This window comes from Mchenga conophoros, linkage group LG14 (genome assembly GCF_057382185.1).
Source record: "Mchenga conophoros isolate Kocher_MC1m ecotype Shallow Benthic linkage group LG14, M_conophoros_male_GT1.1, whole genome shotgun sequence".
NCBI classification, from domain to species: domain Eukaryota; kingdom Metazoa; phylum Chordata; class Actinopteri; order Cichliformes; family Cichlidae; genus Mchenga; species Mchenga conophoros.
In genome coordinates, this window is record NC_140539.1 from 4,970,724 (window position 1) to 4,986,429 (window position 15,706).

The 15,706-nt window shown below is 40.5% G+C and overlaps 1 protein-coding gene across 7 annotated transcripts in view; it reads right to left on the reverse strand.

The window, feature by feature from the left end:
- Positions 1–13,751, reverse strand: part of LOC146559118 (CUE domain-containing protein 1-like) — a 33,076-nt gene extending 19,325 nt beyond the window's left edge. For 2 of the 7 annotated variants that reach the window (XM_085244833.1, XM_085244836.1), the window contains exons 1-5: positions 13,453–13,750; positions 8,908–9,008; positions 7,141–7,785; positions 6,101–6,228; positions 3,503–3,629 (exon numbers count right to left, since the gene is read on the reverse strand). In XM_085244833.1, the coding sequence (XP_085100959.1) occupies positions 3,503–3,629; positions 6,101–6,228; positions 7,141–7,452 (567 nt within the window). In that variant the 5' untranslated portion in view covers positions 7,453–7,785; positions 8,908–9,008; positions 13,453–13,750. Of the gene's footprint in view, positions 1–3,502; positions 3,630–6,100; positions 6,229–7,140; positions 7,786–8,907; positions 9,009–10,572; positions 10,853–13,452 lie in introns of those variants that run through there. The other 5 variants (XM_085244829.1, XM_085244834.1, XM_085244835.1 and 2 more) reach the window with 5 other exon arrangements.
- Between the last annotated feature and the right edge of the window lie 1,955 nt (positions 13,752–15,706).

A 15,706-nucleotide genomic window follows, 5' to 3' on the forward strand; every position in this document is an offset into this window, starting at 1 on the left:
AATGAAATGTCACGCCCAGTGTCAGCAAGCTTTATCTCGCAGGTCATAGTCCCTCCTGCACTTTCCTGCTCGGTCAGATTTTAGTTACTCCTCAGCCTCCTTGAGTAATAACGATACTTGTAATAAACATAGCCCATTTACAACTTCAGAGGCCATCCATCCATCCATCCATCCATCTTCATCCGCTTTATCCGAGGCCGGGTCGCGGGGGCAGCAGCCTAAGCAAAGAGGCCCAGACCTCCCTCTCCCCAGCCACCTCCTCCAGCTTATCCGGGGGAATACCAAGGCGTTCCCAGGCCAGCCGAGAGATATAATCTCTCCAGCGTGTCCTGGGTCTGCCCCGGGGCCTCCTCCCGGTGGGACATGCCTGGAACACCTCACCCAGGAGGCGCCCAGGGGGCATCCTTGTCAGATGCCCGAACCACCTCAGCTGGCTCCTTTCGATGTGGAGCAGCAGCTGCTCTACTCTGAGCCCCTCCCGGATGGCCAAACTTCTCACCCTATCTCTAAGGGAGAGGCCAGCCACCCTTCGGAGGAAGCTCATTTCTGCCGCTTGTATCCGCGATCTCGTTCTTTCGGTCACTACCCACAGCTCGTGGCCATAGGTGAGGGTAGGGACGTAGATCGACCGGTAAATTGAGAGCTTCGCTTTTACACTCAGCTCCCTCTTCACCACGACGGACCGGTGCAGCGTCCGCATCACTGCAGCTGCAGCCCCAATCCGTCTGTCGATCTCCGGCTCCCTTCTCCCATCACTCGCGAACAAGATCAGAGGCTAGGATTACTAAACTGGAGATCCAGCTCTGCACTCTTGAAAAATTTGTAGCTAGTTTGGTGCTGCTCTATAAAAAGGCTTCCATAAAGCTAGAACATCCCGCTATTCAGCACTGATTGAAGAAAATAAGAACAACCCCAGGTTTCTCTTCAGCACTGTAGCCAGGCTGACAAAAAGTCAGAGCACTGTTGAGGCAACCATTTGTTTAATGTTGCCTAGTAATGACTTCATGAACTTCTTCACAAAATAAATTTTAACCATTAAGAGAAAAGATTACTCATAATCTCACAGACTTAACATTGTGTACCACAAATATTTATTTAGACTGTTTTTCTCCAATTTATCTCTCTGAGTTAACTTCAGTAATTACTTCCTCCAAACCATCAAATTAATTACTTCCTCAAAAGCCATCACTTAACCTAGCTGCCTTTCCTTTTATCTGAACATTTTTTTGAAAGACTTATTGTAAACTCTATTGTAAACTGATCATCTGCAGAGAAATCGTTTATTTGAAGAGTTTCAGTCAGGTTTCAGAGCTCATCAAAGTACAGAGTACAGCTTTAGTGAAGGTTACAAGTGATGCTCTTATGGCCTCTGACAGTGGACTCATCTCTGTGCTTGTCGTGCTAGACCTCAGTGTAGCCAGAAGCATTTGATACCGTTGACCATGATATTTTATAACAGCGATTAGAACATGCTGTAGGTATTACAGGTACTGCGCTGCAATGGTTTGAATCATTTCGACCTAACAGACTACAATTTGTTCATTTAAATGGAGAGTCCTCTTCACACACAGGGTTCAGTGCTAGGACCAATTCTGTTTACATTATACATGCTTCCCTTAGGTATAGCAATGTATGCATACATTCTCACTGCTATTCAGATAACACCCAACTCTCTCAAACACACGGATAGAACCCAGCTTCTATCCGTGAAGCCAGATAGTTAAACTGTAGGAATGTCATACAGATGTAAAGACATCTCTTCCGCTTATCCTTTTCAGGGTCGCTGGGAAAGCTGCACCTGTACCCTATCCCAGATGTCTTAGGGTGAGAGGCAAAGTATACCATGGACAGGTTGCCAGTCTGTTGCAGGGCTAACACATACAACCATTCACACTTACACCTGCATTCACATCTCTGGGCAATTTAGAGTTTCCAATTAACGCATTAGCGGGAGTGGCCTCCGGATTACCTGGAGAGAACCCACACAAACACATGCAAAATTCACACAAAAAGACCACAGCCTGATTGTGGAATTCAACTCAGGACCTTCTTGCTCTGAGGCAACAGTGCTAACCACTGTGCCACTTCTAATTGGCACGGTGGTCCTGCTTCTAAATTTAGATAAAGCTAAAGTTATTGTACTTTGGCCCTAAAAATCTTAGAAATTTGGCATCTAGCTAGAAGCTTACTCTGGATAGCATTACCTTGGCCTCCAGTAACACTGTGAAGAATTGCGGAGGATATATTGTTCAATGCACACATTAAACAAATATGTAAGACTGCTTTCTTCTATTTGCACAATGTCTCAAAAATGAGACATATCCTGTCTGAGAGTAACAAAGAAAAACTAGTTCATGCATTTATTACCTCTAGGATGGACTACTGTAACTCGTTATTACTGTGAAAGGTGTTCCCTGTTATGGCCCTCTTAGCTGACAGTAAAATTTCAGGATGAGTTGACGGTTTCAGAAAACTCCCTATCAGGACTGCCAGTTTTCACTGTTTCCGTTTGGCTTGGATTTTTTTTTTTTTTTAATGTTTGTGATGCTTTTAAAGTTGTCTTTGCATCAACAAAAGAAATAAAAAGAATATCACAAAAAAGAAAGTGAAAAACAAACTTTTCTGTGATGAAAATGTGACAACGAAACCTGCAGTTTCAGAATCTGTGAGAGGTTGGATTTCAGTACCCGACAGCATGTCGGGTGAACGATCAGCGATTTATGTTTACATCGTTTTGTGGATTTACCTGCTCTTTAATTGTTTGCTGTTTGGTGGTTGTTTAAATGGTATTGTACGCTTTTAGCTGAGATTCTGACATTCCTGTGGATACCAAACGTCTATATTTAAATAACATATCTGGCGATACATCCGTTGCCGGAAATTTCTTCCTGTTAAAATTGAGTTTTTCCTTCCCACTGTCGCCAAAGTGCTTGCTCACAGGGGGTCATATGATTCTTTGGTTTTTCTCTGTATGTAGGGTCTACTTTACAATCTAAAGTGCATTGAGAGAACTGTTGTTGTGATTTGGCGCTGTATAAATAAAATTGAATTGCATTGAATTACACCAGATGTTCTCCTTCTTGCCCCCAGTAATATAATTAACATAATTAACTTAGCCACATCAGAAATGTTTGGCTGTCAGAACACAATCTTCTGTCAGTGAAGGCTGACACACTACCTCCTTGACAACGTTCTTGACTTGGATACGTTATGAAAGTGTTTTCTTAACCAACAAATGCAATTCTTCTTTTTAAGCATGTCCCAGATTGTTAATTCAGCCACTCCGTAAGGCTTTTCTCTGTCTCTGACAGGTTTATTTTGTTTTTGTTCGTTTAACTACATACATATTACAGTATCACAAAGCAAGCAAACAAAAAAAACAAAAACAAAAAACAAACAAGGCCAACATAAGAAAAAGACATTAACAGTATTATTTAACAGTAAGGAGAGAAAAAAAGGAGCCATCTCGTGAACGCTTGGGAAAAAACAATCCCATTTTTACCTTAATGTTGTCTAACTGCTGTGGAAGAATCCGTAGAAAATCATCAGGGAGATTTCCAAGCAATGGAGGGTTCCAGTTACGGTAGCTTCTAACCTGCTGGTGAGCTGAAGGAGGCTGGGCTTTAGATCTAGGAGAGTCCATGGAGTAACAGGACAGATTAGTAAATCTACCAGTTGCATTTTCAAGTTGTCTCTATCTGAAACTATTATTAATTATTTAAATCCTTTATATGGTGCTCTCACAATAATAACTAGGGAGTGCTAGAGACAAGAAACATCTATTTTTCCCCATATATCTCAACAGGAAAATGATGTTATGAATGAGAAAATGCCTGGTGAGTGTTTGCAAATGTGGCCTAGACACAATCTATAATACTGTCAAACAATTAAAACAGGCTAATTCGATTTTAAGACGTGCCAACTCTTTGCTTGGTTTAGGTCTTTAAAGCATTGTCAGTGTTTGCATATAACATACAATCTTATGCTGCCTTTTGTTCAAGTCACAAAAGGAGCTGGGCTGTTTGGTATTGTCTGTTTTCACCCCATAACTATTTACATATCTCTGCATTATTGTACTGCAGTAAATAATCTTTGGATGAATTATCATAGCTGCTGATACAGATGTTAAAGGAGCAGCACAGGATCGGACCCACACTGGCATTTGCATGGTGCTTTTACAGTTTTACTATTGAACTACTTGTCTAATCGACAATTAGCCTAACATGTGTCTGTTTGGACTGTGAGAGGAAGTCAGAAAAACCAGACCAAACTCCACACAGAAAGGCCCCAGCCAAGCAGGACATTCACCTCACAACAAAAAGGTTCTACGAATTCCCTGTGACACTGTCCTTCACATATAGTGGTAACTGGGGAAACACCTATGCTCATTTTCCTTTTTTAAAAATGGCCACTTAAAGCAATGCATGAAGTCAATAATAGTTACAAAGTTTCACATTGCAGTAACTTTTCTCGGCGGCACAAAGCGTCAGAGAAAATTTCTTCATCAATTGCATGGACCAGGGTCTACATGAAAAGGAAGATACTTTTACCCCAGAAAAGACCCTCCTCAGGGGATACACTGTCTGAAAGGAAAGGACTCTTATGGGGGATGGCACTGCTTTTGTGTCAGTTTGCGTAGTTATTCTGCTACACAGATTGAAGGACTAAGGGTATTCAACGTACATAGACATGTGCAATCCTCCAAAAAATAAATACATAAAAAAAAATTTAAAAATTAAAAGAATGCATCTCCTTGTGTGGACTGTATGTGTTGGTCAACTGCTGGTTGTCTGAAATGTAGGCCTGGAAGAAAAAAATAAGGTATCAAAAGGAAACAACAATAAGGGGAAAAACAAAAGATCAAAAACACAAAAGGAAAACCACACAACAGCTGTACTGGGCCGTTTGTGTTTAAACACTGCAAATTCAGGGGTTGGTTCCTTCAAAGGACTCAGCCTACGTAGACCATGTCCTTTGTCCTTGAACAAAGCCTTTGTACTTTACAACTCTCCACAGTTTGCTGAAAGATAAAAGCACAACTAAGGTCACCAGTATAATCTCTGGTTATACATTGGTTGCTTCACTCGCCACCACATGATCATTACACAGTCACTCCGGTATGCCCGCTGTTAAGGCATAGGAAGGGACTGCAGCAGCATTCTCCTGAATGATAGGTGGCGCCACTCAGACAACACTGTGAAATAGTTGCTGAGACAGGAAGGGGAAGTCAAACCTGGAAGACTTTGCCCTCAGGGAAGGACAAAAAAACCCCCAAAAAAAACCCCTACTCGGCCACAGTGCAACACAGCAGTTACAAAAATTGAGAGGTGCTCAACCGAGCGTGCCAAACGTCAAAATCGGTGTATGACAGCCACGACAAGAGGCATGCAGCGAGCATAAAAACACTGTAAAGGCCCCGGTTTGGATGAACACAACTACAACTGTGGCCAAGTTTTGGTAGACGTACAATGTTTATTTGTTTCTTTGCCACTTATTTAGATCATTTTTTACGTTTCTATTATACAGTCAATAAAAATTAGAAGGATTTCATTGGTTTTAAAAAATTTTATTAGCAAATAACATGATCATATATACATATATGGAAGCTGTTTGTTCTTAATCTAAAACACCTCGAATACACAGCACAGAGGCATCGTTTGCTCTGAATATGTGAAATTGTGAAAATAGCAACACTGAAGTGACTGCAACGACTGAAACACCCACCCAGACAATGAATACTGAAGATATTTTGAGATATTTTAGGGACCCATGTCCACTCTGAAAATGTGTCTGCATTGTGATATTACAGTGAAACTGACCATTAACCTGGGAAAATGTTATCACTTCACTTTTTTGTTATAACTAGAATCTGAATTCTTGAAATATGGACTCATGTTGATGAGTCACTGTGACCTTGACTTTTGACCTAGAAAAAAAGACAATTTATCTTTGAGTCCAAGAGACATTTGAAGAAATGTTCTTGATATATTTTATTTACAAAAGCAATGCCTGAGGCTTCAGCAGGTTACAGAGGTATTTTATTTAAAAAAATCAACAGAACAATTATGTAAAACATAGCACCTAAGTCTTTGTTACTTACCGTGGAGATAGTGTTGGTGGGGCTTCTAGGTATTTCCTATCATAAATGTGCATGTCATATGTTGGTGGAGAGTAAACTGGAGGTGCCTCCTCATCTGAACTGTCAGGCTCCAGAGTTCGCTCCAATATCTAGAAAACACAAGTTTTGTTTGATTAGGTGCTTTGATTGATTTAAGCTGCCTTCAGCTAGATTTCCATTTTTTCAGCTAAATAAACTTCAAGTTAGTGCAAAATGTCTTGATCTTGAACTGAGTAGCTATGCTCTTTTCAGTAAAAAGACTGACTAGCATCGTGTTATTGTTATACTTGTCATGGTGCCTTCATGCATATGACCACATCCTAGACAAGAACATCTGATTCGATACAACTTGTTTAAAAAAAATGGACATTTCTGCAGTTCCAGTCTTTGGCTGTAAACCATTATAGAACAGATTCTCTTAAAAAAAGAAAATGAAAAAAAAAAAATACAATTTTGTATCAACAGAACTTCTAAAAATCACATGAATACATGTGATTGAGAAATCTCATCACATGTATCCATTCTTTTTTCAGAGCCATCTTGAGATTTTCAGTGACTGCTTTTACAGGTATCCTGTTAGATAGCAACCTGGTTTTTAAAACTTCCCATACTTTGATTTTTGTAACCTTTAATCCCTTCACATGGAACTTAAACACTTGAACTTAAAACCTGGTTATTACTGTATTCCTAGATGCATTTTACCATCTGTTGCCTTGCCATTATCATGTGATTTGAGCCACTATGCTCTGTACCATCAAAGAAAGTTCAAACATCATAATATTGTGCTTTTGCATTGTATACATTGGATGCGCATGTTTCTCAAAACGTCACATTTCTTGCTCACGTTTCTGAATGCAAAACATGTGCAAATCCAAACATGAACACTGTAAAAGCCTGGTCATCACCAGAATCCTAATGTGCAATTTAAATGCAGGGGATGCTTTGGTTTACAGTGCCAGCACTGACAGCCAGTCAAGCTCAGCAGGTATTGGTGTTTGTACCCTTGGACCCTTTCCACTGACCTCTGGTGGGATGCTGTCATCCGAGTCTGAGCTGTCATCTGAGCCTTGTCCGTCAATGCTCATTTGCAGCAGCTGGTCGATGGTAGCATCCACAGCTCCATTGTTAGATCGCAGCACACACTCTATCACCTCATAGTCCATAGAGGGGAACATGGTCTTGAAGTCCTCCATGGCCTGGTTGAACTCCAGGCGTCTGACCTGTCGGCTTGGCCTGCTATTGTTAAGCTGCCCCTGTCCACTGCCACCCCCACCTCCATTTCCGCTGCTTCTGGAGCCTCCATTGCTGCTACTGCGTTTAAACAAGCTAGTCATCCTCACGCCCTGGCTACCTCAGGTGCTGCCAACCTACTGACAGGGTGGCTCTTCTGTTACCAGCACAAGCACTTTGGCCCCTTTGGTTTTACTTGCTTTTACTACTTTCTCGGTCACTCTCTCATTCTAACACAAATTGCATTTTGATTGGAGTTTAGAAAAACAAGAATTTTCCCAACCTAGTTCTATTCATTATTGGACTGCATTACACATGATTAAGTGTATAATAGAATGTCTAGGAACTTAGACAAATAGTGACAAAAACTAAATGTTCAAAATCCTCAAGACTCGAAATCCATGAAGTAAAAGGCCTAACTACATGACAGCCGCCACCTGCAGAGAGAGCAGACAGGATCATCTTAGAAAGAGGTGGTAATAAGTATTTGGCCATTTTTAATAAAATTTAAAGTTAGCTCAATCAGTTAGAAGGAAATGAAGCTGTATTGTATTACTAATGTCCATATGCTGCATCTCAGGAAATATCCAGCATCACTGGGGACCCCTCCAGGTTGTAAGGTGATTTTGGCATAAGGGTGTTAACAAAGTTACTACTCCTAGGTTCTCGTACATAATGCATTTTTAAAAAGCAGCTGTGAGACAGTAAATTGCCTATGTAAGAAAATTAAGTATAAAAATGTATTTGCTAACATAATATTAAGACAACATAGACTTGTGTCTCTTGCTCATTATCAGGAATTCTGGAGAGCACGCATACAGAAGCTGCAGTTTCACCAGGGGGAGATTAAATATTTACAGCCAGCAAGTCACTACTGACCAAGGAAGGCGTGAACTACATTTCAGGCTTCTTCTATGTCAGGTAAGATTAAGCTAGGTGGCTGATATTTGTTTACATTTAAATGTATGAGTAATATCTCTTTAATCATTTGTTTTCACATTGGCTTGAAATAAAATATCACCACGGCTTGTACTGCAGCTTACTGCAACTTCTGTATGTGGGTCCATTTCATGTGACATCCACAAGGTGGACCAGCATGTCTGTTACATGCTTTGAGATGATACAGGGTTGGAAGTTCAGCACCTGGGCACGTGTAGCTGGTGCACAGTTATAGAAATTCTCTGGACAAGTCCGCTTGGTCACAAAGAACAGATGGGAAACTGGTACGAAGCCCCACCTTTACTTTCTTATTATAAAATTTAGGTCACTTAAAACCAGGCAGCAGACTTGTGGACATGGAAAGCATAATCGAGGCTTAAGTTGGATGAAGTAACAAAAAATGTCCCTGGGTAGACGAGTGATGACTGGAGCTTACATCAATGGGCATGTAGATAAAGGGAATAAAGGTGATGAGGTGTTGGCTAGGTATGATGTTAACATGAGGAAGGACATATGGAAGTGCAGGGGAAAAAATGAAATGGCAAAGGTAAACATGTACTTGAAGAACTGGGAGGAACAGACGGTGACTGGTAAGAGTGGAATAACAAAATGGTTCTAACCTTTTCTTGTTTACAGTGGTGATAGTATGATACTCCATGGACTATGATGTTCACAGGTGTCATTGTGATCTGCAGCGAGCAAGGAGCAGCTGCAAGAGAGCCTGGAGAGGTGGAGGTATGAAATGGAGAGAAGAGGAATGAAAGTCAGTAGGAGCAAAACCAAATACATGAGTATAAATAAAGCTGGTTTTATGGTATAGTGGAGTTTACTGGGAAAAGGAGAACTGAGGAGGAAAAAAAGAACTTCAAAGATCAAAAAACAGCTTGAAAAGCACAAATGAGGGCTGCAGTGGACACGTTTCATTATTTCTAACACTCTGTTTCACTTCACTTTTTTTTGGATGTTACATATTTGCTCTTCTCCGAGGCTGCCTGACAGACTAACAACACGAGCAAAAGTGGCCTGCATATCTTCTACACTGCCTCCATCTGACAGCAGAGCTCCCTGCAGGCAGAGGGGCCCGGACTGAAGCTGACAATGAACACACCGCTTCTGCTCGACCATAAAACCAGCTTCAGACGGAGACAGGTGAAAAGGTCAACATCCAAGGAGTAGAGGTAGTGAAGGTAGATACCTGGGATAAACCATGGAAAAAGAACCAGGAGTGCATCAGAAATATAAAAAGAGAGTGCAGGCATCATGGAATGAGTGGAGATGAGTAGTGTCAGGGTGACTTGTGACAGAAGGATGGCAGCAGTTCACAAGATAGTAGTGAGACCTGTATATGATTACGGTTCGGAAATGCTGCAATTAGCTGGCAGCAGCCATCCTATTTTAAATTGAAGTGAACAGGGGTGTTTACTACATAATTCCATATCTGTTCATTCATAGTTTTGATGCCTTCAGGAGATGGGGCGAACAATACTAGAGGTCAACTTCAAGCCAACTGCACAAGTCAACATCAAGTGTGGGATCTACCAAGGAGATAACCTGCCCCCACTGCTGTTCTGCATAGGCCTGAATCCCTCAGTGAGATCACTGCAAGACTGGCTACGGATACAGACTACAGAATGGAGCAATCGTCAGCCACCTCCTCTACATATCTGACATCAAGCTGTATGAAAGAAGTGAACGAGAAATCGAGCTCTGAGCAGAAGATTGTTAGAGGCTGGGGTCTACCACAGCAGGCAAGATCCCAGGTGCAGGCTGTGTAAAGATGCTCCCGAGACAATCCAGCTCATAACAGCAGGGTGCCAGATGTTAGCAGCAAACGTGGAATGCTGCCAAGCGGCCAGCATAGTGAACAGGAACATCTGTGCAGAGTATAACCTAGAAGTCCTGAGGTCAAAATGGGACACGCCTCCTAGGGTGGTTGAGAATGACGAGCTAAGATCCTGTGGGACTTCAGATACAGACAGACAAACCGATGATGGCTAACCAACCTGCACATAGGAGTAGTAAACAAGTAGAGGAAGATGGCCGTAGTGATTGTTATACTGAGTTACAGCAACATAAGGAAAAAGGAACACGAGAAGCTCAAGAAGTACCAAGGCCTCAGAGAAGAACTGAAGAAGATATGGAGGGTGAAGGCAACAGTGATCCCTGTGGTAATCAGAACACCCGGTGCAGTGACCCCAAGTGATCTTGTGTGGGGGTCCTTATAGAAGGAGTTGGAATTTGGAAGCGTATTTTCACGCTGAAAAGAATGGAGCAATATTTCTAACCTTTAAAAGAAAACCAGCCCATCAGGACAAAACAAACACAGAACCTGCACCAAATGAAGGTACGTCTGAAAGAAAAGGAAAGGTTTAAAAGTACAACAGCAAGTGAAAACATGACTTTCCATGGCTGATTTACGATGCTAAGGCACAGCTTTTATTTTGTCACTACTGCTCAGAAGCAGCAAAAAAGGAGAAAATCAAACAATTCTTATGTCATGTCAAACAAGATATTTAAAAGACACAATGTTAAAAAAACACCACATTTCATGCTTGCACTACAACTTTTTGCTCTGTGCTACAAAACTGGCAACCTTGTTACCACCAGTACTATGAGCTAACAATGTTAATCTACAGCCCTGTCCTGTGCAGACAGTTATTTGAACTGTGCAGATATTAGTGTAGCAACCAGTCATCTAGTAATTCAAATAACTGTATTATAAAAAATCCTTGACACAAATGATTTGCTTCGATTGATACATCACTCTGTAACATTTGTGACTAAAAACAGACTTGGAATACAACCATATGTAGGAGTAGCATGTGAATAAAAAGTTTCACAATATTAAGCCCACACAGTTTTTCCAACAGACTGACAGAACAGCAGCAGCGACGATGACTCTAGCATAGTTTAACATGGAGCCAGAGTCTGTTTACACCACGAAGAGCTGAGAGGTGGAACTCTGACGTGAAGAAAAGCAAACTTTGTAGCTGTATACTCCACCATTTGTTTTACACAGCAAAAATGTCAAATAAAGCCACGTAAGTGGGATATCTTTAAAATATGCAGATGGACGGTTAAACCGTGTATCAGACTAAGTTAATTACGCCGCTTGCTGAAGGCTGACGGCAGAAGTCCCACTTTCCATCTCAGTGACCTGCGACACCTGCAATAAACAGGGGCGAGTTTAGAGACCATATTTTGTGAGTTTAGACCATATTTATTTCAAGGCTTTTGTAAATTTATTTTACAGATTTAAAGTGAAATAATATCAAATATTATCTCACAACAGCTTCTTCCCCCAAAAAACTCTGAGCCAGTGACCTGGGGCTGTTAGTTTGGACAGTGAATTATTATTAACATTATTAACATCTACACCATCATAATGTCTGTTCAGCAGCAAAAAAATTATACATCAATGCACAGGGCAAACTTCAGAATGCTGATATGCTTGCTTTTCTTCATTGCAGCCACCACACACACTCTTTTAAGGCTTACAGACACACAAACTCTCATATTCACATACACACTTAAATACGCAGAAACACATGCACAAAACACATACATATGAAAACACACTTAATCTATGTCATCCAGCAGATGCAACACAAAACTATTTTTGCAACATATTAATGTAAGAAAGCCTTCCAAGAAGACATCCATCCACTTTCTTCCGCTTATCCTTGTGGCAGAGGCAGGGTACAGGTCTGGGTGCCCAGTCTAACACATAGTTACTCAGGACCTTCTTGCTGTGAGGCAAATGTGCTAATCACTGAGCTGTACAGGCAATTTTATTTTATGCCTTAGTTTTCGTTGCATGTGTATATTATTTTATTTTATATTACCATACTTGAGATTATTTATTTATTTTTGCATTTACGAAAATGTTTTCTTTAAAAAAAACAAAACAACTATTTTAATACAACAAAATACTATATTAGTTGTTTTAACAGATGTTGTTGTGCAGTTAAATTATTAAAACATTGCCATTTCTAACAGCTCATTTTGAAGTACCTGTGTTTTTTCTTTGTGTCCTCTAATGTGTGCATTTCTCCTGCTTTGTATATATTCCTCTTGTTTTGTTATTTATTCTTACTGTCCTACCATTTATATTTTTATCCATGCATAGTTTGAACGGAGCACCTACAATTTCGTTATGCATGTGCAATGACAAGAAAAGGCTATTCTATTCTATTTTTAATATTCATTATTGCTCATTAATAGCGCAAAATTTATTTTTATCCAATTACTCGATTAATTGATGGATTAATCCAAAGACTAGCCGATTACTAAAAATAAAAAATTGACAGTTGCAGCCCTAGCAGAAATTACAGATATTTTGATAGTACAACAGCAGATGCGTTCATAAAGGCTGACGGGTGTTCGCGGTAATAACGGGTGAACCCAATGCTCCATCAGCGCTGACTCCTATATTTTGAACTGATAAATCCAGTTCAATGCAGCCCAAATGTGGAGTTCATGCACATTCAAACGGGGTCAGACCAATGAAACCCTGGACTGTCACATGTTAAAACCTCAGAAGTTTAGAATGTAGCACAGCTTTTTAATGGGGGTCTGATATCGCTGCTGCTGTACCGTAGCAGGGTTTATATGTGCTCTAAACAGACTAGGTCGCTGCTAACTAGCTAACGGTCCAACTCTCAATGTATATTTTGCTCGCAATATTAAGTCTTTATCCTAACGCAATTTCAGTGAAAAACGGCGGTGGTGGTGGGGTGGGGTACTTTAGGTAACACTGGGTAACATTCTAAGCTCCCTTTAATTAAACTAGGGTTAGCACCGATATGTTAGCTGTATTGGCTAACTAATCACTACCAGGTACATAGGGTCCTCAGAGCAGGGAATCGTCATTCCAAGGCCTCGGTAAGTGATTCGCAGTCGCATCATCAAACCTAAATTAAGACACTTTCAAAATGTTTCATCGGATTTCAGATGCTAAAAGAACACGTAGTACATTTCCCTCGCAAGAAATCATACTGTTCAAAACAACATTTTAAGAAATCGCCAAGCTGCTGTTTACAAAGATAAGCGGTAAAGTAAGCAAGCATACACAACAATCCGACAGTTAAAGCTGTCTTTTAAACTTGTCCTTCGACATGGGGTAAAAAACAAACAAACATAAGAGCAATGCTTGGAAAACTCACAGAGACCCCGATGTCCGGTTAAACAGACAGTATCCACACAATGCTCCACGCGATAGAGGAAGAACAGCTGACCAGCAGGACAGCAGCTTTTAACATTAGAACTATAGCTGCGGGAATACAGTAGCTACACACGTACCAGCAGAAATGACGTTAAAATTCAGCTGGCTACCGGATGTATTACGTTAGCCATGAAATACGCTGATCTTCAAACTAAAAGACATACCCATACCTGTGCAATATTATTTGTTAAAACATTTATGAAATAATATATCAATTAATTTAAGTGTTAACAGGGAAGGTAATTTACAAAAAAAAACCAACAACAAAAAAACCCCATATTTTCACCAACATCAGTTTCTTCCATGTTGTGTTTAGTAGTGCTTAGTGCCGACATGGGACAGTTTTCCAGTTTCGTTGTACTAAGTATGACTGTGCAGTGACAACAAAGAGTTGTCTTATTTGTGGAGTGTAACTCTGGTGTAGATTGATGAAGTAGCTTATGGAACAGAAAGAAATGTGGAAAGACTGGAAAAGCGTCAATTTAAATCAAGATTTTCAGATGCGACCAGTCTTGTGTTTGAAGAGCAAAACACCATAGTTTCTGTCTCCCAGACTGGCGTTCATAACTTACCTGAAACCACATCATGAACTGGTATGCAAAATAACAAACATCGTGAATTTGTTTTGCAAGTTTCAAGCGAGCTGATGTTTTGTTTTTGTTTTTTAACAAGATTGGCCAGAGACTCAAAGCTACTATTAACTGAATAATTAACATAGGCTTGGCTGTTGCTTGTCTGACTTGTGGGTATTAACATTTTGAGGAACAGACTGTATGACTTAATTTTGCTCACAATTGTACGTCAAAAGAATTCAGCAGTCACCCTTTGGGATCAAAATATCCATCCTCTGGTTTATTCAGTTTCAACTAGATGTTGGTGTCTAACATAAATATTTTTTTAACTCTTTCGTCCTTTATCGTCGATAGTTTTAGCTCTATTTCTTAAAACGTCGGGCGAACTATTTTAGCTGATTATTCACAACCTTTTGTTTCAGATTCAAACTTTCAACCACATTGAGCTGTTACTCCTGTTGCTATAAGCTATCAATCACTTCACAAAACATAATTTCACAAAACACATCAGATCGTAAAGGGGTGGGAGAAATCATGTTGTATATGGACTGGATAATGTTAGGAACAAAAGTCAGGAAATTAAAGTGATCAATCTACAGAGGGCTGAATTCAAAGACACCTTGAAAATTGAAGTAAAAACGTAAAAGAAAAAAAAGATCCAGCGTTGCCACAACTTAAAATGTTGCATAGTAGTTTGTATGGAGCCCACATGCTTGTATGTATGCATGCCTGAGCCAAATCCTCATGAAATGATACTTAAATTTAGCGACATGTGGACCAGGGCATCATTGAGCTCCTTGAGTCTGAGGTGCAACCTGGCAGCGTCAGATAGATACAGTCCTGATCAAAAGTTTAAGACCACTTGAAAAATGGCAAAAAATCATATTTTGCATGGTTGGATCTTAACAAGGTCCAAGAAGAAATGAGAGTGAGAAAAACATTTTATTAAGCATGCAATTTATCATAAACAACGCTTAAACTGAAACAGGCTGTTTTACAGCTGATCAAAAGTTTAGGACCACACCTCCAAAAAAACCCATAAACCCCCCAAAACAGCAATCAGAGTTCAAAACATGAACTCAGTAATGAGTAGCTCCACCGTTATTGTTGATCACATCTAAAATTAATTATGGTTGATGCAAGCGTTTCCATGAGGTGAATGGGAACATTTCTCCAGGTGGCGAAGACAGCTGCAAGAAAGGCATCTACTGTCTGGAACTGTTGTCCATTTTTGTAAACTTTCCTTGCCATCCGTCCCCAAAGGTCCTCAACTGGATTTAGATCAGGGGAACACGCAGGATGGGCCTAAAGAGTGATGGTATTCTCCTGGAAGAAGTCCCTTGTCCTGCGGGCATTGTGTACTATAGCGTTGTCCTGTTGAAAAACCCAGTCGTTACCACACAGATGAGGGCCCTCAGTCATGAGGGATGTTCTCTTCATAGCTAGCGGCCGTTTGATGCCCCTGCACTTCCTGAAGCTCCACTGTTCCACTGAAGAAAAAGCAACCCAGACCATTATGGCGCCCCCACCACTGTGTTGTGTAGAAAACATCTTTGGTGGGATTTGCTTGTAATGCCAGTAACCTTGGAAACCATCAGGACCATCAAGGTTACATTTTCCTCA